The sequence below is a fragment of the Dermacentor silvarum genome, chromosome 9 (genome assembly GCF_013339745.2).
Source record: "Dermacentor silvarum isolate Dsil-2018 chromosome 9, BIME_Dsil_1.4, whole genome shotgun sequence".
NCBI lineage: Eukaryota > Metazoa > Arthropoda > Arachnida > Ixodida > Ixodidae > Dermacentor > Dermacentor silvarum.
The window spans coordinates 68,037,019-68,063,928 of NC_051162.1; the positions used below are offsets into that span (position 1 = coordinate 68,037,019).

The following is a 26,910-nucleotide window of genomic DNA, read 5'->3' on the forward strand; positions in this document are numbered from 1 at the left end:
TCAAAATCGGTTCAGCCAAGCTTAACACCTTTGGCATGCCATTCAAAGAGAAATCAGTGTACAACAGAGGTCACTCAATTTGAACGTGCCTAATAAAGTAAGCTCGGTCATTATTCTTTGGACAGGTTAGGCTGCTCATAGAATATGAGAAGACAGACGCGAGGTGTGGCAAGCTTTTTACATAAAAGAGGAGTCTGTGTGGGGAGTTGCAATTAGGAAGCTGATTTTACTGCACTGGCATAAAGCAACTGTTCTATCGGGCAGTAATTGATGTCTCGGGCCGCTTCGTCGACTTCGTCGCACAGAGCGCCCAGCTTGCATCTTCTTATATATCGCATATGTATTAATGCCGCAGACCTGTGATGTAAATGTTCGTTGCTTCATTTCGGTCGAGGCATTGTAAGTGGTTCTTTTACGTGGTGTCGTAATACCAGAAGGAATTAACGACGTGGACATAGGAAGAGTCGTGCTTTATTGCGCGAACTCAGAGGGCTCGAAAAGGAAATTACACATTGCAAGTAATGGTTTCAAAGAATAACGAAGCATGGCGAGATGATAATGAAACTTTTGCGCACACAACACAAAACCACAACGAAGAAGTACACAAGGACTAGCGCAGTCCTTGCGCTAGTCCTTGTGTATTGCGCTAGTCCTTGTGTACTTCTTCGTTGTGGTTTCGTGTTGTGTGCGCAAAAGTTTCATTATGATGCCAAACCAACTAGCCCGCCTATCCGTTTTAATGGCGAGATGATTTACTTAAATTTGAACAATCGATGAAAGGTATGAAGCATACGTATCAGATTACCATATGAAAATTCCTCCAGAACTCCGTTGACACAAAGGCGGTAAATCTTCATTCACGAGCGCAGCTGGAACAACTCCGTATTTCTGAAAATTTAGGATTATAACATCTCTTCATCAACGAAACTTTTTGAAGATAGCAACAGAAGAATTCGCACACTAGCTTTTTTGTTGCTTGATTGTGCAGGTTGATAATTGCAATTTTTAGAGATCAATGTTCTATTAAAGTGTAGGTTATATGCGACAAAACATACATCTAAAACTAATTTTAGAGATGATATAAACCGAAATAATTGCCATGGGCTGTTCGCAAACCACGGGTTCTTTGGCGTAATGAATAGGTGTAGCCCATTTTATGGCATGAAACGGACGTAGCATTCACTTGTGAGTTCTCAAAGACGCAAACCATTCCGACTAGTGGACATGTCCATTTTGTCTGCGGCTGAAGGTAGGCAGGGCTGGGGTGGGCGACTGCAGGAGCCAGGTGCCACAGCCAATCATCACTTCAGCAACAGAGGAAATGGGCATGTCCACTAGGTGGACACTTACAAGAAAGCCCCCCCCCCCTCCCCCGATCAACGGTTAATCCATCTTTTCTTGCTGGTTTTTCCCTGGACATGTATTGCAAAGCCCGTGTAACCTCATCGCTATACTTACAGATGGAACTTCTGCATCCTGTTCGTCACTACGTGCCATCGAGATGACGTGGCTGACGTGGGTGCAGTAATGATCTGTATGTAATGTCTCATTTTATTGAGATTGTGGACGACATTCTCGTGGTCATCGCTACCTGCGTACATCTTGCTCTTTCTTCCATTTAATAAGTTTCACTTCAACAAAACAACGTGACAACTAAGCTACTCGTTTTATTATTTCTCATTAGGTTGATCATTTCATATGACAAAAAATTTGCTGAGAAGCAAGAGATTATTCTATAACATACAAGGCACAATAAATTGCGAAATAAACATTGATCACTTTGCCGCACCTTTTAAAAAAATTCATGGTGGTAATTTATTTATTTATTTTATTTATTTATTTAAGAAAATACTGCCAGTCTGAATGCCAGACTTTAGGCAGAAGTGAGCAATACATTGAAGATATCGCGACACAGGAAATACAGAAGGAACAAAGTGAAATGCAGAGCCAATCCTACTGCAGTAAAATAAAAAGCTATACATCCTATAGAATGAAAGCCCACGCAAATCAAAACAGTTATGTGATATTACAACATAACTAACACCACATTAGCATCACAGCAGAAGCAATTAATAACCACTTATATAACGCAGTGAAAAAGGCTGGAGCAGATACATACGCCGCTCAAAAACCTAACGTCTAACAAGTAAACAACTTCGGCAGTTATGCTCGCAAACAAAACGACGACAGATGTCACACACAATACAGATAATGCCATAAGCAATGGCATAAGTACATACGAACATGTTTAAATAAAACACGTCAACCAAGTTAAATAGCAATAAAGACTGCATGGGGGGTTAGAACAAAGTACACTGTAAAAAATAAATCAAATAAAATTGTCAGTAAGACAGTGCAGACAACGCGCGAGCGAACGATTTCAGATCGGCGCTATCGAGAACCTCGGGTGGCAAATTATTCCAGTCGTTAATCGAACGAGGAAAAAAAGAGTACCTGTACATATTGGTAAGGCATAGGTGTTCAGTTACTTTTTTAGGGTTAGGTGAGCGCATTCCTCGGCGCAAGATTGGTTGGACATATTTGCTTTTCTCTATTGCTAGCTTTTCATTATATATAACATAAAATAGCTTCATTCTTTCACGATACCGTCTCAATTCCAAAGTTTCTAATATTGCGCTTTCCAAGAGAGCTGTTGGAGATGTGTCATATTGGTAGGCATTAAATATAAATCTTACAGCTTTCCTCTGTACTGATTCTAGTTTATCTATGTTAACTTGTGTATGCGGGTCCCAGACAGCCGACGCATACTCTCGTACTGGTATCACGTATGTTTTATAGGCAAGTAGTTTAATTTCGTGGGTGGCCTGAGCTAGTGCCCGTCTTAAGTATCCCAGTTTTCTCAAAGCCTTTCTTTCAATGTATGATACATGTTCATTCCATCTTAGATCAGATGTAATGACAAGGCCAAGGTACGTATATGTTGAAACAAACGATAAGCAATGGTTTCCCAGACTGTATTGAAATTTTAAAGGGTCTTTCTTGCGGGTGATAGTCATCGCCAAAGTTTTTTCCAGGTTAATGTTCATTTGCCATGTAGAGCACCAATTCTGAATTTTAGGTAAAGAGTTATTTAGAAGAACTTGGCCACTGCAGGCGTTAACTTCCACATAAAGTACGCAGTCGTCTGCAAAAAGTAGTATCTTTACCGGGATATCACGAACGATATCGTTAATAAAGACCAAGAAGAAGAGAGGCCCGAGGATAGATCCCTGTGGTATGCCGGATTCAACCGGCGCAGACGGTGAACTGCTACCATTAACCGTGACGCACTGATACCTGCAGTTTAGATATGCTTCGATCCAGGCTAATAAAGAGTCGTTTTTCAGAATTGGTTTTAGTTTGATAAGTAGCTTATGGTGCGAAACGCGGTCAAATGCTTTTTCGAAATCTAAGAATAAGATATCAATTTGGTTCTGATTGTCTAAACTGATGGCAAGGCCGTGGACCATTTCGAGCAGGTGCGTGACTGTCGACAAACCGCGTCGGAAGCCATGCTGACGACTATCTATTAAGCCATTGCTTTCTATGAACACAGAAATGTGCTTGAATATTAAGCAAGCAACCGGAACTAGCACTAACGCTTCCAATATATGGGATAATGGCGTGGCTATTTCTTTTGAACGTGAGAACTCACGTCCGTGCAAGGTCAGTTTAGTAAGAGAAGTGCGAAATTGCAAATATTTTCCCCATGCTTCCTGCAGGATCTAGGTAGGTCACTTGCTGTACTGTTTTTAAAAGATGAGTTACACGAAAACAGGTTATGCCTGTTGGATACATAAGCGCATGTTCGAATTTAGGTAACAGATCAGTTTTATAGCGTATTTAAAGCGGAATGTACTGTAAAAAAGATAACTCACTGGCAAGGCAATGGGCTGATGCAATACCGGTTTGGTGGTTTATAACATCAATGTTCTGCACGCCTGTTTTTCCCGGCTCCACTTGAAGGAACATGTTCGCCAAGAGGTCGTGGCGCTGCAGCAATACCTGACCGCGATTTAGCCTGCCAGATTATGTTCATATTGCTCAGGTTACAAGTGGGGTGCGTCATTGTAGCGCGTTGACTTCGCCGGCAAGAAGGTGCGCCGATCCCTTTGTGCCCAGCTTGTGGACAGCAGAAGCGTTTGAGCCGTTGGCGTTAGAATGGCCAACTTTCAACCCTTATAGCCGTGCGGTGCTTCTGAAACAATCTATCTTTCTCAAACGGCGCTCAATCATTGCTTATTCAGAAAGGTCGTGCTTCATCTAGGCACTTGGAGTTACAATACATACCTTGGCATGTCTTCGTCCGTGGATCGTAGACATACATCTTATTCCTCCATTTTCCGCAACCAGTGTAAAGCATGTACACACGAAAGAATCCATGAGTGTCGGGATAATATCTAAACCAGTATTGGTAACATGGAAACTCCTGGAGCCAGTCACTACATGTCTTCTTCTTACTTGGATTCAAAGGACGCCAAACTGCGAGGGGAATGGCAATAGAAACGTGTTTATGTGGCTGACACTACATCGCGTCTCTATATACAAATACACATGTAATTTTATTGCCAAACCCTTTGTCAAACGTTTTATATTGAACTATATAACTGTGGTAAAACTGCAAGTCGTTATGTAAAATCACCATGGTTTCCAGATGCGCATCACATTATGTAGAGCGCACCAGGACAATAATTCAGCATTTAGGTGAATCTGGCCACTTATGTCACTCAAATTGAAGTTTATGTTTGGTGACAAACGATGTTTGGCGATAAAGCTTGAGAAATAGGCCACTCATACCAACATTTAGGAAAAAGCTCACTGGTCCTAATTAAGATATTAATAATTGTACATTTTCATCTTATCATATAAAGCCCTGCACTGCATGTTATTTTGTCATATAAAGCGCGCACTGCATGTCATTTTGTCATTACAATATTGCAGATAGCAGCTGCACGCAGAGCACGAAGCTAACTTAAGTTATTCAAAAGTACCGACTGCTGCATCTGCAACTACCCTTAAAGCTGTATTAATATAAGATCCTACAAAAATATTATGTGCTCATTCTTATCTGCAAACAAACTTGTTATGCTGTGAACGAGAAGAAAGGGAACCGAACTTCAATAATCATATCATAACAAGCCAAAAAACAACGACACAAAGGGCAACCTAGGGGAAATTATTTGTACTCACAAATGAACTGAGAAAATGATTAGGTAATCAAAATGGATGAAAAAACAACTTGTGAAATGTGGGGAATGATCCCACGTCTTCGCATTACGCGTGCGGTGCTCTTACCAATTGAGCTACCGTGGCGCCGTTTTCCCATCCACTTTCTGGGGTATTTATGTTTTACTACTAGAACTAAACCTGGGAGTGTTAGCCCGCTCGACCTCTAACAAACCTAGGCGGCGGATGTGGAACACCCTTTCTACCGAAGGCGTCATGTGTGCGTCATCATTTTGGGTGAAGAAAACTGGTCAATAAACCCACACATGCTACCTGAAGGCATCGATGTGGCAGGATTCGAGACCCTCGTTATGTAATGAACTAGTAGAAAGGAAACCGAGGGGGACGATTTTTAGTAATCCTATCATAAGAACCCCATCAACAACCAGACAGCAAGGACACCATAGGGGAAATTACTTGTACTTTCTAATTGAGTAAAGAAATGATAAATAAATGGAAATGAAAATGTCTGAAAAAACAACTTGCCACAGGTGGGGAACGATCCCACGTCAGTGCATTACGCGTAATGTGGCCCGTTTTATTAAATAATCTGGCGCATAACAAGGCTAAGGCCAAGCCATAAATACATATAACATATTACGCATTTATATCCAAAAACTTGGCCAGAACTTACCACCGCTTTCACCACCGTACTCAGGAACGGAAATGAAGTTTCGCGCAAAGGCAACTTTTAAAAGTACGAGGAAAGCACAAGGATGGGGAATGTTCGAAATAAGTTTCCAAACTCTATTTAGGGCTGCTTAGAAAGTTCAGCTTTTCTGGGTAACTAAGGGCCAAGAAAATAAGTGTAGAAAATTTTTAATTACTGGGTCGTTGTTCATTGTCTGTCTGTTTCTGTCATAAATTGAAGCCCAAGTAAGGAATCGCAACATCAGTGAACCACTGAAAGCAAATGTTTCAGCATTTAAAAAGAAACAATGCACAACTAAGCCGAGTAATGTTAGTTAATTTTGTCAATTCGTGCTTTTTCGTCCGGCCACAACTGGGAGCCGTCCCTATTTTGTGGCCGTCAATATATTCGTCATTTTTCGGCGTCGAGTGGCCCCGTAACCTAGTGGGCTTCGCATGTGTTTTGTGTCTTGTATTTTTTTTCTCTTTTACGTATCCTGTGCCTCTAGTGTGTTTTGTTTGCTAATTCTTTTTGTGAGAGCCTCGCGTGGCGTTGCGTGCGCTTTGTTTTTCTCAGTTTGTTTTCAGTTTTCTTCCTTACCTTCCTATTTTTGATGTCTTTTGCTCGCGCCTGGGTGTTTTTTATTCTTTTTTTCTTTCTTTCTCTCGTTTTTGACTGTCTCAGGTGTTGCGCTTCCTGACTTTCTTTTTGTCCCTTTGGTCGGCTTCGTGTGCGACGCGCGTTTTTTTTTTTTTTTTGCACCCTGCGTGCACTGCGCGTTTGCTCGACGGATAAAAGCAAGTGAACATTTCCGAAGAGGATAGCGCTCTGTTCATCGACCTTGTGTAGAAATACCAGGACGTCCTGGAAAACAGAACTGACGTGGTTTCAGGTGCCAGAAAGAAAAAGAAGTGTGAAGGACTGGCGACCGAGTTCAACGGCCAAAGAACCTGCAGCAACTAACGAAATGCTGGGTGAACTTCAAGATAAATGTTGGAAACACGCGCGAAAACTTCTCGACAGATGACCAGGTGAGCGACAAGCATCTGAAGCAACACCGGTACGGGCAGGCCACGTTCACCGTTGTTGGGGGGCAGGGGGAGCATTTCGAGCAGGCGTGACATGACACGCTTCGAAGATGGGTAGCTCGCAGTGAACTCCATATCGTTATTGAACTCCATGGCGTTGTGGCGATCCCTCGGAACTCTGCGCGAGATCCCTCCATATACGTAGCCATTGTCCTCGTCGATTTAGCTTGCACGGGTAGAAAACTATGTCAACTGGGCAAACAAGTCGTCGCAGTCGGCCATTTTGCTTGCGATAATTGTGGCCGATGGTGCGACAAAGGCAGCTACGAGGATACTTTTGCGGTTGCTACTCAACTAATCGATACTTAAGTGCAGCAAAAGTATGCCTCAACAGAAGGTTGGTTCGTGAAACGCCTTAAGAGTCAATGAATACTTATGTATCAGTTTGGTTTGTCAGTACAGAAATACGCATATGAAAAAATACGTAAATTGCGGCGACTCGATAGCTGCGAGCGCTACCATCACGGGCGACCTTGCACACTCTCGTTAACAATGTGACGTTTTATATTCACTTATACAAACATCGAAGTTCATGCTTAGTATGACGTGCTTGCGCACGCTCAGCACACTTCGCGTTTTCAATTATTACACACAACGTGGCGGAATTCCGCCTATAATGCTATAAGGAAAGGCGTGATCATGGTGGCATCGAACATCTGCCTTTCAGCTCAGCAGGCCAATGCTTTAACTATTATACCACGATCACACGCATGCTTGTTTCGAGCCCAAGTCGCTTTTTGATACGCCTGGCGCTTGCGTCATGTGCCAGTTTCCCGGATTCTTCTTTCGTGAGACGCAGTTATTTGAGGCACAGTGCTAGCCCTTACAAAAATGAGTTTAGGCTGTCTATAGAATGTCTATAGACTTCTTGTAGACAACTTCGCCTTTCTATAGATTTGTTCTTTTGTTGATAGAAATATATAGACTGTCTATAGACAGAAGTTGATAAGATTTTTATTTCTTTTTGTCTACTCCAATTATATAGTCGGTCTATAGAAAAAAGTCAATAAGATGTTTGTTTATTTTTGTCTACTTCCTCTCTATAGACAACCTATAGGAAAAGTCGATACGGTCTCTATTTATTCTTGTCCATTCATTGTCTATAGACTGTCTATAGGCGACAGTCGATAAGGTGTTGATTATTTTTGTATACGCCTAGTTTTAGATTTTCTATAGGCGAAAGTTGATATAGGTGTCTACTTCTTTTATCTATTCCCAGTCTATAAATTTAGTCTTGAGAAAAGTCGTTAAATTGTGTTTTTTGTCTATATTAGCGGTGTATACGCCGTTTATATGCAAAAGTTTTTCTGTTTGCTATTTCTTTAGCTGATTGCCAGTTTATAGAATGTCTACAGAGAAAAGCAATAAAGATCACCATGGCATCTCTGTCATTAAATTACGCAGTCCTTAATAATTATTTTACCAGATAATTAGGTGTTTAGGAGTCTGCTCGCCGAGTTTCATCCAGTATTGCACTGGTTTTTAATATCTAATCTCTGGGCCCGGCACCCTAGTTAGTCAGGAATGCATCCCCGACGATAATTTTTCCTTGCGAACCACTCGGAGGCGGAATATATACCTCTATGTGATTGAAATTATTTTTTAATGGTTTCCTATATCCCCCCGCCCCCCTAGATCAAGGTTATAGGGTGGGACATCACCAAAGATCATGTTAACTCGAGCGAACAGACCGTATACCGATTGCGGTAAGCTGTGAGATGAACTAAAGAATAGCCGATATTGTAAAAGTCTTATTGCTTCAGGTTTACTTGCCGTCTATAGACAACAGTCGTGAAACTCGGCCCAACCCGTGTTCGCTGTAACCAAGTGGAGGTACAGGCGGATAATACGGAGCTACGTTTGATATAAGCCACTGGGATTCTATATACTGCTGACATTCCTTTAGAGCCTTTTTGTAGAGTTTAGTATAGACATGGTGTATACTTCCGCAGTCGTTCACCATATTATATGACCTCCGTAGTCGCTCTCGGCAATCCCAAGACAGTCTTTACAGTTGTTTTTCATAGCATTACTTTTGCCGCAGTTAAAATAAAAAAAGCAAAATGCCGATCCAATCATGTAAATAGAGGTTATGAATGCCAGTTTTAGCGAGACGCGGATTACCAACAGGCATCATGCTAAGAGCACAGAGACTTGTAATGAGTGTAGCTGACAACGCAGAATTTGCTAGTGTGCTATGAACCGATGTCGCGTATGTGGTGTGCGCCTTATGTGTCGTCTGATTCTTAGATACTCTTTAGGTTCTCCCCATATCTAGACTGCATCAGTAATATTGGGTGGTTTTTCGCAGACTGATATCCCGCGCTAAAAATTCATTAAAACTTCTCGTTCACTTACAATGTGCGCGAGATACTCTGAGCCCACCCAGTCCTTTCCAGGCGCCATATGCCTGTGCGGCCCAGCATATACCTACGTCAATAGTGTATTGATTGCGTTGACCTATCACCGACAAATTTGCACTTACATGTGCGCAGGTATCCCATTTGGCGGTACGTTGGAAGCTATGCTAGAAATGCACTGCATTACTCATCGTCGTTGGCCATAATGCTAGCGCCTGACGTGCGTGCTAACGGTTTTTACAAACACTGCGTTCATCCAAGTGTGCGCTCCTGCTCCATGCGATAGCCCAAAGCGTTTGTAAAACAGCGCGCCAAGGCATTTTCTTCTTCCGTGGAAAGAACTGAAAAATGGAAGGTAAAAGCAAACGGTTTCGCGCGCATGGAACGCAGAGAGAGAGAGAGAGAGAGAGAGAGAGCGACAATAAAAAAAGAAAAGAAAAGGGCAAAGGCGCTCGGATGTCTCGGAGCACGCACGCCGTCGTCGGCCTGCCGCTGCGCATGCGCAGCGGCAACAACGGCGGCGCGCCATCTCTCCGCGGCGATTTGAATTCTCAACGGCTGCGCCAGGCAAGTCAACGCTTGTTGCTACTGGTGAGCTGCCTGCAACTTGGGGCGTGATCTTGTACGCGTTCCAAAATGGAACGGAGGCGTTCCGTTCCATCGAGCCGCACACGATTGGTCAATTTGAACGTCGCGGTGGAAATTGACCAGGCGTGTGCGGCTCGATGGAACGGAACGCCTCCGTTCCATTTTGGAACGCGTACAAGATCGCGCTCGTGGTGTCTGTGTATTCGTCTCGACTTTGTGGCATCACACGTCGACTAAACTGAACGGTAAGTTTTAGCGAAGATGTTTTGCGTCACTAGGTCATGACTAGGTGAGCGTATTTCGTAGCGCGAACCGGCTGCATGTAATGTAGGCGACTCGGGCGTAGTGTCGATTTGTAGTTTGGTTTGAAAACGCGCTCGAGTTCTCGATTGTACTATAGGGAATGTTTAACGCGAGCGATCGCTCGCGCTTGTTAATTTTACCGTCATTGTCAATGTCCATGGAAAAGGAAATACACCATGTTTAACGTGGATACTGAGCAGAAATAAGCGCGGATTGTGTGCGTTAAGCGGCGTACTGTGGGCAGGTGTCATTTTGTGGCGCTCGATCGGCGGCCAGAAACGCTGTGCTGCCTGTCTAATAAAACTCATCTAAAGCGCTTTATGTATATACCTCGAAATTGTGCTAGAGTGACGAATTGTCTAAAAGAGACGTACAGTTGAATAAATGCTAGCGTACTCAGATGAAAGGCGGTGTTTGCGGGGCATGCATCGGCAGCGTGTGCTGCTGTTTTCGTAAGTCAAAAGTAGGAGTATTTATGGCCACCAGTATAAATATATATCACCGCAAAAGCTTTCAGAGCACGAAACTTGCGATAAGCTCAGTCAATCGCAGCTTCGCAACTTAACCGAAAGAATTGGAGAACAATAAATTAGTGACTCGGGGAAGCACCCTTTACACGTTTGAAACTGAAGCCATTAGTTTGAGGAAAGTTTGAAGATTTTCTTTGCTGTGCTCGTGTTTCCATGAATTACGAACTTGGCCAAGCCCTTGCCAGATTTATTAAACAAGTGCTTTAATTCAGCTGAATCTAATAGTGCATTTCAAGTGACTGACGTGTTATTCGCTATAATTACAATTATGTACTGGAAGTAATTTGGCAAGCATTAAACCACAATATTTTTAATTGCCCCTCAACTGCGGGTGTCATAAACTGCCAGGGAATTTTCATGAAAACAGCCAGGGAAAGCTTGGAAAAACATCAGGGAAATTGAAAATGTCAACATAGGTGGCTGTCTTGTTATTTCTATACAATGTTTCCAGAGAATCGCTGTATTAAACATCTTTTTGACGCATTTCACCTCCCAAAAAATTACAAATTGGTACCATTTTCTGAAAAAGAAATGAAAGTGAAGCATGCTGACATAGCATTTCTTACTCAATCTTTTTGCATTACCTAAGTGTCCTGAACCTCGAAACTCTAGACAAACTACTTATGTTATAGAGCGCCTTCAATTATTTACTGTGATAGCATTCATTGTAATGACAGTTTCAGTTTTGTTTCCCAGGAGGTGCATATGTGTCGTGCCACAACAGAGAAAGTGCTCACGGGGTATTTCTGGTGCTCATGTGGTATACCTAAGTTGCAACCGTGTCAGCATGCCCAAAAGATATGATTATCTATAGGAAACTAAGTGACCATATCAACACAATCAATTCATCTGCCTTCTATTGAACTTGATGTATCAGTATGATGTATCAATGATGTATCAGTGAAGAGTACGAGAAATACATTTAAATATGTATTAAGGAAAATAAATTACAATCTTTGGCATGATACGTTCAATACTCCAGTCACTCTTCTGAGCATATTCCGCGCGGGTATATTTAATTACCAGCCAAAAATGTAAATAGTCCAACTGGGTAGCCTAGTTTCAGGAATTAATATAGAGATCATTTGGGTTAGTGAAGTACATTAATGTGTCATATGGCCTTGTCATAAGATGTATCATACTGTTGCTGGCGCCAGCAGCAATTGTAACAGTTTAATTGTTCATCATACAGTAGAGTGAAACATTATGCGACGGTACGGTTTTGTATTGACAAGCAGCCATTAGGCATAGTTAAACCGTATTAAGGATTGACTTAAGTTGTTTGAGCGAATATATTAAGCTGCTTAATGAACGGTCAAAGAATACACATTTGGTATTTTTGCCTCACATTGTTGTATCTACGTATTTGCAGCATGAACCTGCAGCACCTGCGGAACGGCTGACACGAAGGTCAAGGCCAGCCTGGCAACCATGCTTGCCAAGGGGAAGCAGCTGCAAATATGTAAATATTCTCTTTTGATGATAGCATAAGACATGCACTTTAATAAATAAATGTATTATATCGTTCAATAAAAACAGTTATTTCAATATCGGTGCATTTGTCTTATTTTTTGCACTGCATGAGTCTGCACTAGTGGAATTGCTTGAAATATTTGTTTCTGCAACATATGAGAGTGCAGCTTGTTCAAGATCATTATTAATCCATTAACGTGAATGCATAAATGCAGATGGGAAGCAACAGGTGCACATGCATAGTATACGTTCAAAATTTTGTTGCTGCCATATGTAAACAAAAACTTTAACTAACTTATAGATAGTAGATCTCATTCAAGCGAGTGCATTGCATACGACTAAACTTTCTTCAATGTGAAATTACACAAATGCTCATGCAGCTTTACATAATGATTCACTGCTGCATACATTTTTAAAGACTTTTGACTGCTTCCATCTACATGCATGCTTTTCTATGTACAGTTCCCTATGTATGTTCCCATATGCATACTGGATACAATAAATTTTTATAGACATTTCCAATAAACTGCTTATTAGCAAACCCCTGCAGCGAGTGTTTATAGAATAACATTGCCTGCCGAAACATAGTTGGCAAAATGTGGTGTATTATCTAGTATATATGGTGTCCCAGTAATTTTAGCCAAGCTGGTCAATGAAAATGAAATGTTAAAAAACTACACGGTGCAAGATATATGATCATAAAAAGACCTACAGGTCAGACCTCTGAATTCAAGGCCGAATGCACGCCATAGGTCTTAAAATCGGATCTTATTGCACCATCTTTTCTTAATATTATTTTTCAATGAGCAGCTTCACTAAATTTAAGTTAGCTGGGACGCCCTGTAAAATTGTAAGGCTGAAGTCTATAGATTAGCTATGGCCTGATCTACAGGAACTCTCTGTAGGCAGACTGTGCCACGTTCTACAAAAAGTGTAAGGCCATCAGTCCATAGACAGACTATAGACTGGTCTATAGGAATAGTTTATAGTCTATATACATTTCATAGACTTATGTCTGCAAAAGTAGAACTATATAAGCCTATAGACTTTTGTCTATAGACACTCTGCAGACATTTGTCTACAAAAGTGAATTTTTGTTGATCTATAGCCAGTCTATAGAATGAGACATTTTGTAGACTAGTCTACAAAAAGTGTATGGCCTTAAGTCCATACACTGTCTGTAGATTAGTCTAAAGAAATGTCTACAAAAAGTCTGTTGACTTCATAGACAAATGTCTATACACTTTATATAGACTTTCTACAAAAATTTTTTGTAAGGGAGGTAGCACTACCTTCAGGATCGGCCCACATTTTTTACACTGCGCCCTCTTCTGGATCGGCCCATGTTTTGAGGCCTTCCTTGTGACGAAGGACTCGTTCCGACGTCACAAACTCGGGGTGTGTCCCAGACTATACTATATATAGATGAAGTAAAATTATTATGAGCATTCATTGGGTTATTTTTCTTCACTTTGACATTTAATGTTGATTTCGATTTCATTAGTTTCCTTAAGATTGGTTGCTTTTTTCTCAGAGAAATCTGGCTAATGCTTACGTATTCACTAAGCCAGAGGTTTCAGACGTTTTTGTTAGGGAGCTAAGTGTTAAACATGTACAAAATGTCTGGAGTATTAGGAGAACGTGCAAATTCGTCGAAGCGTGAAATAATTATATAATAGAGGCATCTGACAATCACCTAAACATTTTTTTAACTTTTTTCCCGTATCGCCGTATGGAAGTTAAGTAGTTCTTGCTCGATGCATGTGCTGTGATAATATTTACTATATTTTAGATGTGCCAGGATAGCTTACTATACATGTACATGTAGTGAGCCTATATGCAAACACTAAATGCAGTTAAATGTTTGACGATGTCAATACTAACTGGGACAACACAATTTCAATATAATTTTCTAGTAATCATGACCATTTTGTGATTGTGGATATTTGTGTCATAAAAAATGACATAAACTGTGAAGCCAACTGTTCTTTAAATAGCGCCACCATCAAACAAAATTTGTTTGAAATGTCAGGAAGATGAAGGCGCGTTATTGGTGTTTTGCTGTCGTCAGACGTGAGCTCCTGCTTAGCCGGAACCACATGGACATTAATTGGTGTTCCGTAGCCTAAATCAATCACTTTACTCAAAAAAGGTAGCACTGGTGCTCTTTTTCTTAATTTGTTACATTTTCTCAGGAAAAGGTAGCGCGTAAAAATGAAAATTCCGCTAATAAATCATTAAAAGTAGACAATTACCAAATAAACCACTCAATCATGCAGCAGTTGCTTCTGTAAGAATTTTAAACAAATGAGTCGTAAATTAGTGTTGTCTCGCCAATTTTTAGTAAGAGTTCTGATTTATATGAAAAATTTGCACTGATAATGTCATAAAGCCATAGCTTATTAGAAAAATATTTGGAGAAACACTACTTACGTGGTGGACACGCCCTTGCGCACTTGAACTTATCTTCGAATTTGTTTATGTTGTCTGAGCACACATAATTTTGGTAGCAGCCATTGAGTTCTTCAATGAAACTCCATTTGTACACGACGGTGGTGCAGTTCTTCGTAGGCGGCTTAAGACAAGCCTTGTTTCTGTCGTACTTTGTTGCTGGAGCACGCATTCCCCGAGTGCGTAAAGTACATACGTAAATATTGTTAACTAAGAAACCGGCAAACATATTGCAGGCATATTAATAACATACACAGTGGAAGACTTGAGAAAAGCTTACTTTCCCTTTGTAATTTATTTGGAAATGAGTACTGAATGTTCATAATCAGAAAAGCCAACTTTAATTCTTATTACAAATGGATGCCATAAAAGTACATCAATGCTTCGCTACAGAAAGTTTCTTTCCTTAGCCGTAGTTTTTCTGATATTCGAATTAATACCGCCAACTCACACGGGTAGACGTTTCTGGGGAATGTGGCTAATATCCTCGACAAAAAAAGAAAATTCAGTATGGCTAACAGCGGTGAATTGCAGTTCAGATTGGGAAAAAAGCGCTTGAAATCATGACAAGCTAAAATCTTGAGGCGAACAAGCGCTGTACAATCTTCACTTTGACCATGCCTAAATATGACACAGTAAATTTTCAAGGGCAGAGAAATATTTTCTTGTACTTTGTGCTGGCAAGCAACACCGAGTATTATGTCTCACAGCCTAAAATGTGCCTTCTCTGTTTATATAGTAGCATGCAAGCATGCATTTGGCCACTTACTCGTTCCATGTTTAGGTAAAAGCAGATGAATACACAGAAGTGCTAACGTTTGAGATAACGCATTCATTTCAGTTTACGCTTAACCGTATTACAGGGTTCTAGTGTGTTCGCCTTGCCACTCAAGTTCAGCTGCCGTGTCCGAAGACAGTATGGACAAATTGCGCCCAGTGCGTATACTGACTGCACACGTATTTATATCCGAACCAGCGCGCTAAAGAGCGCTGCGTTCTTTCTACAGTTGCGCATGCTCAACGAAGCTGCACCGAATAACAAACTTTTGAGGTCATTGTGCTGTCTTGCTTGATGTAACATGCATTGTCCAGGACGACATTTCGCGCCCACTGGCTTGTGGCTTGCATTTGCTCGCGCACCATGCTCGGCTTCTACGTATATTGTCGAAAAACAGTGCACACGTGGAACTCGGGTTAACGGAAATTATATTATTGCACGTTGTAAAAACTATAGTACCTTTTCGGAAGAACGGATATTTGCTTCATGTTTAGCTGGTTTCACTGGCCGTTCTGAAGTTCGCTATTCCCACAAGCTGTTGGTGAATCTTGCTGTTATGTTTTTAACCATATTTTGATTATTGTTTCAGCAAGATGCGAATGCTTTAGGCAAACGAATGGCTCTCCAGGGAGCCTGTAGATGAATAAAACAATTTTGCATGACAATGTAAGGCAGAGAAGGAAAGTGTTGTTCTATGTTATTTATTGATCATTTAGAAGATATTTCGGAAAGGTGACGAGGACAGCAGGTTTCATATATCAAGTAGTAAGATATCCGTAGAATCCGCCATGGTCTCTCTGTGGCTATGACTTTCTACTTCGAAGCCGGGTGCGACTTTGGCAATCCTCCCTGTTTTTCTTTATTTACCTCTACCTCCTATTTTACGTATTGTATTGTTGTTTTTTCTACCTCCAATTCTTCCTGTTTACGTATTGTTGATTTTGTTGCTTAAACGGGTAATTCTCCGGTTTGCTTGGTTTCACATGCTACGAGACAGTTTTTTTTTTTCTGAGCGTTGCACTATCTCATTACTACTGTGTAGCACACCATTTCTCAAATGTAAGCGGCTACTCTTTGCTATAATTGTAATGCTCAGATTTGTTATCTTTTTTGCGTATTTTTACTCCACCTGTGTTTTAAGCATCGAAGAAAGCCTAAAAACACAAGAGGAGGTGAAATAAAAATGCAAAAAAAACTAGCGTAGCTTGCACTGGAGGCGCAGTACTAAAGAGACAGCGGAGCTGATGGCACCTAGCTAGACCTGGCTTTTGGGCAAGGCTAAGCACTATCAAGTCATCCCAAGCATTTTCCGGAATATAGTGATTGATTGATTATTGATGACCTATTGATTGGCTATCAATTGGCTAACTCAAGGTATTGGCCACGTAATTGGGCTAGGCTAAGCACTACCCAGTCATCCCCTGCATATTAAGGAATTTATTGTATATTGATCGATTCTCGATTGGGTATTGGCTACGTATTTGGGCTAGGCTAAGCACTACGAAGTCATCTCCGCAGTTTTCGGAATTTATTGATTATTGATCGATTATTCATTAGCTAATAATTTGCTATTGATTGGCTATCACAAGCTGTTGGCTACGTATTTGGGCTAGGTTAAGCACTACCAAGTTATCCCCAGCGCTTTCCGAAATTTTTTGATAATTCATTTATTATCGATTAGAAATTGATTATCTATCGATTCGCTATCGATGACTGACTAAGCTTAGGTAGTCCCAACCATGCTTAGTTAGACTTAGCCAGGCTCAGGTTCGCTAGTTCACAGGGTATGTGCCATGGCACTTGGACACTTTCTGCACAACCTCCAGGATCGGCCCACATTTTTTGTGGAGGACTAACGGAACAACGGCCGGCTAATAAGCAGCTACACTGTTAAAATAAAAGAAAAACTAAATACCCGATTGCCAGCGAATGAATATTTTTACGGATTGAAAAGGATTTGAGTGCCGTTCTTAAGGCCCGTTTTGCGGTACTACCAAGCGTGGTACTTTCCAGCGACGCACTACAGGAAATGGATGTCACGGCTCGCTTATCTCAGCTAGGGAATTGCTAGAAAAAGTACTGCCTTCGTGTTTGTCTTCTGCATACTTAAGTGATGCTCGAATGGGAAGATGCTATCTCTGGATGGGCGCTGTATGTGGTATCCAATTACTACGTTCAGCTTCTTATTCGTGCTTCGCTTTAATGCAAACGCTGACATATAAGAAGAAACTACAAACCTTGCATAATGCAGGAAAAGGCGACAACTGATTTATTCTTTCCTACACCTTTAATTAAGCCAGAAACTTTAAAGTGACGCCACCCAATACATTTGCCACGCGCTCTGCTTTCACTAATTGCAAAAGTCGGTATGACGTTGTGAGGAGCAACGCTGTCGATAAAACCTGCTGATGGCGTGGTTCGCTGACAGCAACATGATCACTTTTTTTTAAACAAACGGCACTTTTCTAATCGAAAACTTGTTATAAATACCTTCAACTACTTTTGTAGCACCGGTCTCTATGTATTCCTTCCTTGTTATTGCTCGTAGCCACAATGACGGCGGCATTCTTCTTTCGAAAAGAGAACACGGGTACTTGAGGCTCGTTGCGATATAGTTTTCCCAGCACCCCGGTACAGAGCACTTAAATTGCATTGATAGTTGTCTCTCTCTCACTTTTCACAGAGCAGTATTGTCACACAGCAGCCCAAACGTCGACTGCACACAGCACACGCCAAGCTTGCACAGGCTTTTTTGTGATGAAAATCACAAAAAAAGGCGCGTTGAGTGTCGGTTCGCCAGCGCCTCGTCGACTACTGCCGTTGTCTCGTCGCCTGCATGCGTATCAGTTGGACTACTAAATGTGACGCGCATGACGTCACCGTTGGAGCAAGCAGGCTTTAGGTCAAGTCTAGGAGGTTTTGGGCTTTCACTCTACAGCGGGTGACAACACGAATGTCTATCTGCGAATCTGTGAACATTCTATTTCGTAAAATTCACGCGGACACGAAAAAAAAAGAAGAGCTTCGACAGCACGCATATATGTTTTCGGTGACTGCAAATCTTCTGTTGGATACATAAGCATTTATTAAAAATTTACATTACATGGAGCAGAAAACAGCTGAAAACTTGGGTACAGGAGCGAGAAATAATATTGTTTCCACATCAGTGACTTTATCAGCGACTGTGGTGCTGCTTACCTTGAATGCTTCGGGAATATGGTCTGAAATAACCGGCTTGAAGCCCGTGCCCCAGTCGTGTACAGTGCCTTGCGTTTCACAAGAGATTGACACAAGTACAAATGAAACTTCCTTTCTGCGTGCATTTTGTTGCAGTCTGGGACACCCCCATCTTTCACAAACCTAAACCATTATTGTGATCAGAATATATCTTTCGTAAAACTTGATGCAACGTTTCTAAAAACATAGAACTAGCCAAATGTGCTAACATTACGAAAAATTCGGGAGACTTGGCAGGTGTGCAAAGTACCCAGTCTGGATTATGCTTTTCAGGCTTTCAAGAATTTCGATACAGCGTGTCCCAACTATCATGCATCAAGATTTTAAAATATGCAAATGCTAGGTAGCTGGACAGAACCAAGGTAATGTTTGCCGTCACTTAGAGATGTGCTGATTATTTTTTGCACTGCGCCTAATTGCATTATTATTCTTAATTAAATAATGAACTTTTAAAATAATTAACTTAGATGAAAAGTGTCAATGAGAAAATTGTAGAGCGCCATGAAAAGCTCGCCGTTACAGCTTTTTGTTGCTCAATACCTGATACATAAAGTGTTTTTCTGAGCGTGAAACACGTTCGCGAATACACGCAAAGTGCCTCGAGCGGCCAGTGGCGCGGAAATTTTGCGTGTATTCTCGGGCTTCTTTAACGCTTGGAAAAGCACTTCTACGTAGCACGTATTGAGCAACAAAAAGCTGTATCGGCGAACTTTTCATGTCGCTCTACAATTTTCTCATTGGGACTTTTCATATAAATAAAAGATTTGAAAAGTTGAATAATTAATTAGGAATGAAAATGTAATTAGGCGGAGTACAAAAAAATTATCTGCGCATCGCCACGTAACGGCAAACATTACCTTGGTTATGTTCAGCTACGTGGCATTTGCATATTTTTACGTCTTGATGCATGATAGTTGGGAGGCCCTGTATATGTTCACTGTAATGAATATTATTGCATTGAAACCTTGAATACCAGATAAAGTGGTCTCTTTTGCTACTTGCAGTTGTAAATAAATAAATAAACATTTGAAAAAACTTTTGAGATAGCACTTTTCGAGTGCAGAAGCATTGAAGTCTCATTCTTAGGTCTAGCCCTATGAGTGTCATATACCTCGGAGGTCCTCAATGGGTGAACTAAATTTTAAAAAAGAAGGAAACACGAAGCCAATTATTGTAAACAACCTGAATCGCAGTAGGTTTGGTTAATTCCGAATTTCTACTAATATAATTAGAACGTTGCTGGTGTAAACAAAGTCGACGATTGCGCTTCGATCTGCACTGAAAAAAGATAACCTACTGTGCTATCTCAGCTTATATAATTTGGATTTCCGACGACAGTAGGTGGCTGAGCCTTTTTTTTAATTGCATATCTTAGCTGCAGCGCTGAACGTAAGAAAGTAGTTCATTGTGTCCTAGCGCCAAACATCTACCGCAGCATTCCTGCTATCTGAAACAAAACCATGCAAGTATGCAACCTTTCTTTTCGGATATATGTGAATGTGCACAGCGCACAAGCTAATGCGCGCTGTTGTCTGTGGAAGCTTATTTAAAAAGCACACATCAGGGTGACGTATGATGACTCCATCTCGCCTAGCCTTACTAGCAGGCTCTACGTGCTAGGAATATTTTTTTCATATCATCGATTTAGGTGGCGGCAGTATACTCTATGGAACAATATATCCTTAAAAACCGTAGGTTTTTTTAATCTGCTTTCATCGGCGATACCCTAAGTTGTATAGTGTCAAGTTCCTGGCAATGTTAGTGAAAAGGTAGAAGGGTGCAGCAAGCAGCACGAATAACATACACTGCACTCCAAAAAAAAAATTTAAAACAGTACACCAGACAGCTACTTTCAGAATAGATCTATTTAAATGCAGTTCCAAGGCAAAGCTATCCATATGAGAAATTGGCATCGATTTGCAGCGCGGAATATCGTTGAAGTCACAAACTGAAGGGTGGTAGCAAGATAGCTTTATAATAATGTCTGGGCTACGTTCTTTTTTGTTTAGTTGGAAGGGGCAGAAGGCTCTTACGGCATGGTAACACTTACAGTGTATTTTGTATGTTGTTTCAATAGTGGGTCGAAAAAAACAGTATAAGAGATGCCGCAGTAAAATAGGTACATCTATCCTTCTCGCACGTGCAACTAAGCTTATACAAGGAGATCTAACCCTGAATATATCCCGGCACAGAGACCCTTCATTGTGACGCTTTCCCTCCATTATGGTGGCAAAAGGCGTAGCGCATCAGAAACAGGACACAAGAGGAAGAACACAGACAACACACACGTTTGGCGCTAACGTTCAACAACAAGTTTTTATTGCGCGAACAGAGCATACATATATACCACTCTCTCGCCTGCAATAGAACACGTGCTCCGAGCAACCTGATACCACATATCGCTACAGAATGAGAAGTAAGTGAAAAAATAATAATAACAATCATGCCATACGCATAAATTCCACCTCTTTTCCTAATAATGAAATAGATGGTTTGCTGATACAAGACCCACCGAAGGTAGCAATGTGATATGCCTCAATAATGAGCCTGGTCATCTGGTTTAGACTTTTTCCTAGAATCGCCGTATCTGCAAAGATGGGCCGGCAAGGGCAATTCTTGCAGTGCTGCGCAAGAAAACCATCGGCTTGCTCTTTGTTCACATTGCGACAATGCTCACGTAGCCTATCATTAAGGCATCACCCCGTCTGGCCAATGTAGCAGGCTCCGCAGGATGTAGGTATCCGATAGACGACACCACTTATACATTCTGCAGGCCTTTTCCCGTGATTCTTTTCGCAAGTGGCCTTCTTTGTACCTTCTGGTGTGGTCTTCCCACATAGACTACTTGATTTGTTAGGCGCTGAAAACGCAACTGGAATTTTATTGTATTGTGCTATTTTCTTGAGGCGATGCATCAATCCATGCATGTAGGGAATGACAGCTACCCTATTCTTCTCTATGTTGGGGCACACTGGCGAGGATACTTTCGATTGAATCTGCCTTAGCAATCCCTCAGCTCCAGACACGATGATGTGTTTAGGGTACCCAGAGTCGCGAAGGCGTTTCACTTTCTGTCTGAAGCTAACATTGATTAAATGTTGGCAAAGTTTATTTAGAGCATTGGTTCGGCACATCTTTACGATTCCTCTCTTGACAAACTTAGAGTGCGAAGACAAAATCAGAGCAAAGGTTTTGATGGCGCGAGAATCATAAATCCAGCCGGTTTGATGGTCCTTCACAACATTCTCTAAGTCTAAAAACCGTATGGCACCGTCACTAGGTAACTCAAAGGTAATCTCGAGTGGCGTAAGACACTCTCGTAGAACACATAGAACACTGCCACATTCCTACTCAAGAAATTGGTACTTACAATCAAGGACGATCAGAAAATCGTCGACATACCGAAATACCTTAATAACTCTTGAGCCTTTCAACTCAGCGTTTAGGCATCTGTCTAACATGCCCAGATATAAATTACTCAAGACTGGGGCTAGGCAGGACCCAATGTACACACCGTTCTTCTGTAGGATAATTTTGCAACCTTCCAATCACAAGGTTGAGACAGATGAAACGCCCGCCCCTGTTCCTAAAAATTAGCCACAAGTGTCCTGCTCGTTTTGAAAGCTGCACTAAGCAAGCGTCATCCCCGTTAACGTAGCCATTCTTCCATGTCCCGGTAACGGTAGAGAGGCTTGAATCACGGAAACACTTTTATCCCTTAGCATGCTGGTTGACCAAACCTGCTCCGAGTTTTAACAGAAAACGAGCACACACGCAATAAATTCCAGTTGCGTTTTCAGCGCCTAACAAATCAAGCAGTCTATGTGGGAAGACCACACCAGAAGGTACAAAGAAGGCCACTTGCGAAAAGAATCACGGGAAAAGGCCTGCGGAATGTATAAGTGGTGTCGTCTACCGGATAGTCGCATAGTCGCAATGTGAACAAAGAGCAAGCCGATGGTTTTCTTGCACAGCACTGCAAGAATTGCCCTTGCCGGCCCATCTTTGCAGATACGGCGATTCTAGGAAAAAGCCTAAACGAGATGACCAGGCTCATTATTGAGGCATATCACATCGCTACCTTCGGTGGGTCTTGTATCAGCCAACCATCCATTTCACTATCGGGAAAAGAGGTGGAATTTATGCGTACGGCATGATTGCTATTATTATTTTTTCATTTACTTCCCATTCTGTGGCGAGATGTGGTATCAGGTTGCTTGGAGCACGTGTTCTATTGCAAGCGAGAGAGTGGTATGTATGTATGCTCTGATCACGCAATAAAAACTTGTTGTTGAAAGTTAGCGCCAAATGTGTGTGTTGTCTGTGTTCTTCCTCTTGTGTCCTGTTTCTGATGCGCTACGCCGTTTGCCTCTATCAGGTTATACCGACAAGCCCAACGTGCAACGTTAGTTACCTCCATTGTGAACTCTTGACTTTCACATGAAATGATGAATCACAATTATAAATAAATTATTCATCGCGTTATGCTTAAGTTCTGTCAATGAACGCATTTACATTGACATTTCAAATACGAGGTGGAAAATGTCGTTTATTTTTGTTTTTCTAAGCCATTATCTAATGTAAGGCGCTTATTTACTTAGGCATACACTGGAGTATCTGGTTATGGTACCTGCCGCACGTTCTCTCTGTACTTCACTGAATTCTCTTCCTAATTATACCAGTCAAGTATAGTTAGGTTTGTTTAAGGATAGAGTATTTATATCCTTTATGCCGCGCAAGCTTGTTCCTTGTCCTAAAGCTACATTGCAGGCAACAATTAGAGCAATTGTTCAAGAGCTGGTTTGCTGCGCTGCTTTGATCACAGGAAAGAATGCACAAGTAAGGACGAAGGCACACAGCTCCTGAGCATAATTTCATTTTATTATGCCCCGTGATGGCAAACCAGCACATAGAACTAACGCATTGTCTTACCAACCGGCTCCGTCTGAGACTTTGTCAAAGGTTTTCACGAAAGCAAACGCCTCGGCACTCTTCTCTCGAATCAAACAGGTTTGGACCCCCGTTACAGCCACCATACAAAAACTGGAAGCAGTCTCTGTGGTAAGGGTCGTAGTACCACTTGAACACAAACGCATAGCACGGTCCACGGTTTGGCCAGTGGTGACAGTCTTCTGGGGATCGATCTGCGAGTAGTGACATGATAAAGATTAAATTCTGTGGTTTTAATCGGGCCACAACGTACCATAATCTCAATACGAGGCACGTTGTAGTGGGGGGCTCCGGAATATTTTTGCCCACCTGGAGTTCTTTAATGTGCGCCAAATGCATGGTACACGAGCTAAATGCGGACGTCGTGGTCAGATTCGAACCATCAAGCTCTACAGCGCAATGTCATAGCCACTGCGCTGCCGCGGCTGGTCTGGCAGCAGTAGGTAGGTGGGGACGGCTCTCAAGTTTTTTCGTATTTTTATTGCAGTAGGAGTAATGTTAGTTACTGCACTCGAACGGCGTTAAAGCGAAACGAGACATAGAAGGCAGTAATAAATATAACAAAGCAATATCAACAGTCCTTTTAATTATAGTGCAGGATTGTGCTGCCTTGGGCTTGCTGCTACTATACAATTCTATTTGGAAAGTTCAGCGCGAAGGCAGGATGCGGAGAGCTAGAAAAAGACCGAGCGTTGTTGTGTCTGCTTCTTGTCATATGTCCTGTCACTGATTCGATTTTTTTAAATTACCCTACGAATTTCGTTTAACGAAGCTCATGTTTAGTTATAGTTTCTTTAGCAATACGCTAGGCCTCTGCTCCTAAATTTCTAACACAATTTAGCTTTTTGGGATATGTCTAGTAATTTTTGCAATTGCTGCATGGTGTTTCGAGCAATTTCGCAAAATAAAGCTGGAAAATGACAAAACTTTTTATACAATCGAACAGTTTCACTAAAGCTACGTACTTTTGAGTATAATGCAGGTTAGTGGGACGGCCGCTCAGCGTCGATGTTTAATTAGGAACGATTCGAGCACCCTGTAGAATACAGCAAAAAGCACTACCACAGCCTACGTGGTAGAGATGAGTGTCTACGTGGCTAAGATGAGAGAATATTTTTTTTTCGTGACACTCATGAACTCTCAACTTTTGCTAACATTTGACGTTAAGCAAGGACTAATGTCATGAAAGTTGCCGGCCAGCTTGTTGCTCTTTTCTTCGCCAAAAAAGAAAGATATACCCTACTCAGACAGGCCAATTTTGTTGCAAAAAAATTCTGGCGTAAATTGCGTTGTTACATCAGCACTGTCTGCTCTTTTTACTGTGTCTTTTTTGTCTTCGTTACGTGACGATGACCTGTCATAGCTATAAATCCGAACGAACTTGCTAACCTTTCAGTCATTATGTCGAGGGGCCAGTTAACCGTAACCTTGAGCCTGTGCACTTCGCCGTCAGTGTCAAACGAAAACTGTCATTCGGAAGTGTACAGTTACGCTCACTGTAGAACGCACTCAACGGCGAGTGTGGTTGCATTCGCAATCGCTGCGTGTGAATTGGTATCCTGGAGAGCGCAGCCTTTGTAATGTTTGATTTGGAACTCAATGCAGGCTATGGACTCTATAATATGTTTTATAACCTCCTTCATCATCGTCATCAGCCTATATTTATGTCCACTGCAGAACGAAGGCCTCTCCCTGTGATCTCCATTTACCCCTGTCTTGCGCTAGCTGATTCCTTGCATAACCTCCTTGCGCGACACTAATTCTAAAGACAATTTCTTTAATTCTAAAGACAATCGACGCGAAGTCCCGAGCTTCGTCTTCTTCAAGTGCACTCAAAACGTCTTCTTCATCGCTCTGTCACAATATTTCGACCGTTCGTAAAGCATCTCCGCCAATAGAAATAGCAATTGTTTCTTTGTCAACAAAAGCCGTCTCGTTTATTAGATGCATTGTTTCTGCACCATTGGCATTAACAAGGTCCATCAATATCTTGAAGGACACTGAAACTAACACAATGTCATCGCGTAGCTTGGTAGTTCAATACAATGCAGATTCGATCGTGACATTTATCATGTTGTCGCCGAAGGCGGCTGTGCGTTTCTTATTGAGGTGCATCCTTTCTACCAGGGGCTTCGCTTAGAGCGATTCCCACAGTGCATGGTACCTGTGTAATGTGATTATTTTCCTAAATACTGAAGAAACATATAACTTTTGTCGGCAGGTCTACGGGACGGACGCTTCCATCAATTGCAAATTACTTTCCTTATCCACGTAGCAACTCGCCACCATAGTGACACTCCAGGCTGCGATGCGCACTCGTTCTACGTGTCACTAAGTTGGTTCGTCCGACCGGGGCCTTACATAACCCCAATTCAAATGCTATAACGTGGGACATGATTGCGCACTTACGTCGTTCACAAACTTTTCTGCATTCCTGTAAAGTGGGGAAGCTGTTTCCTCGGTTGTGGCAGCCTTTTGACTTCTCGCAGGTCTTTGTCAAGATGTTGTACGTGTACACGCTCTTCTCCTTTCCGGGACAGGACGGTGGGCTCGGACGCTCGTAACACACATCGCCTGAAGCGGAGAAGGAAACATCATGATTTATTTTCCGTTGGGGCGTCATTTCTTTGCTCTACTACCAACTTGTATGTTACAAATTAGATGTAACTCATTACTTTTTTAAATAAATATTTTTTATGTTCTGGTAGGTTTCTAGAAGAACACACCAAATAAGAACGAATCATCTAGCACAATCAGTTCAATTTCACCTTAAAATTTCCTAACATTACCAAACACACTTAAGACATATTTCCACTAGAGTAGTCCTTGTCGGGCTTGCAAAGTGAGAGTGACGGAGCGGTTGCGGCATAAAAAAAGTAGTATATCTATTCAGTGTAAGTGCTGTTAGAAGTTAGATGGAGTCATTCAAAATGCGTTTTTATAGTGTTCAGTTCAGATCAATTTATATTCCCTAAAGAACCTTGAGGGGACCTTACAAAATTTAACAAAGAAGTGTTACGTTATTTGCAGATGTGTTACTCAGCTTTGTTTATGTTTCACTTTGCACCCGCCGGGGTGGCTCAGTCAGCTGAGGCGTTGCGCTGCTGAGCACGAGGGCGCGGGATCGAATCCCGGCCCCGGCGGCCGCATTTCGATGGAGGCGAAATGCAAAAACGCCCGTGTGCTTGCGTTGTAGTGCACGTTAAAGAACCCCAGGTGGTGAAAATTAATCCGGAGCCCTCCACTACGGCGTGCCTCATAATCAGAACTGGTTTTGGCACGTAAAACCCCAGAA

General features: G+C 41.8%; 2 protein-coding genes across 2 annotated transcripts in view; both read right to left on the reverse strand.

The window, feature by feature from the left end:
- Positions 1-15,580, reverse strand: part of LOC119465293 (papilin-like) — a 56,708-nt gene extending 41,128 nt beyond the window's left edge. Inside the window, exons 1-2 of the mRNA XM_049655979.1 lie at positions 15,420-15,580; positions 14,633-14,809 (exon numbers count right to left, since the gene is read on the reverse strand). Coding sequence (XP_049511936.1) covers positions 14,633-14,809; positions 15,420-15,486 — 244 coding nt within the window. The 5' untranslated portion in view covers positions 15,487-15,580. The remainder of the gene's footprint in view (positions 1-14,632; positions 14,810-15,419) is intronic.
- Positions 15,581-23,525: 7,945 nt separating this feature from the next.
- The window catches only part of LOC119465295 (papilin), a 51,937-nt gene continuing 48,552 nt past the window's right edge, over positions 23,526-26,910 (reverse strand). Inside the window, exons 7-8 of the mRNA XM_037726088.2 lie at positions 26,025-26,189; positions 23,526-23,809 (exon numbers count right to left, since the gene is read on the reverse strand). The gene's annotated coding sequence lies outside the window, so the exon portion shown is untranslated. The remainder of the gene's footprint in view (positions 23,810-26,024; positions 26,190-26,910) is intronic.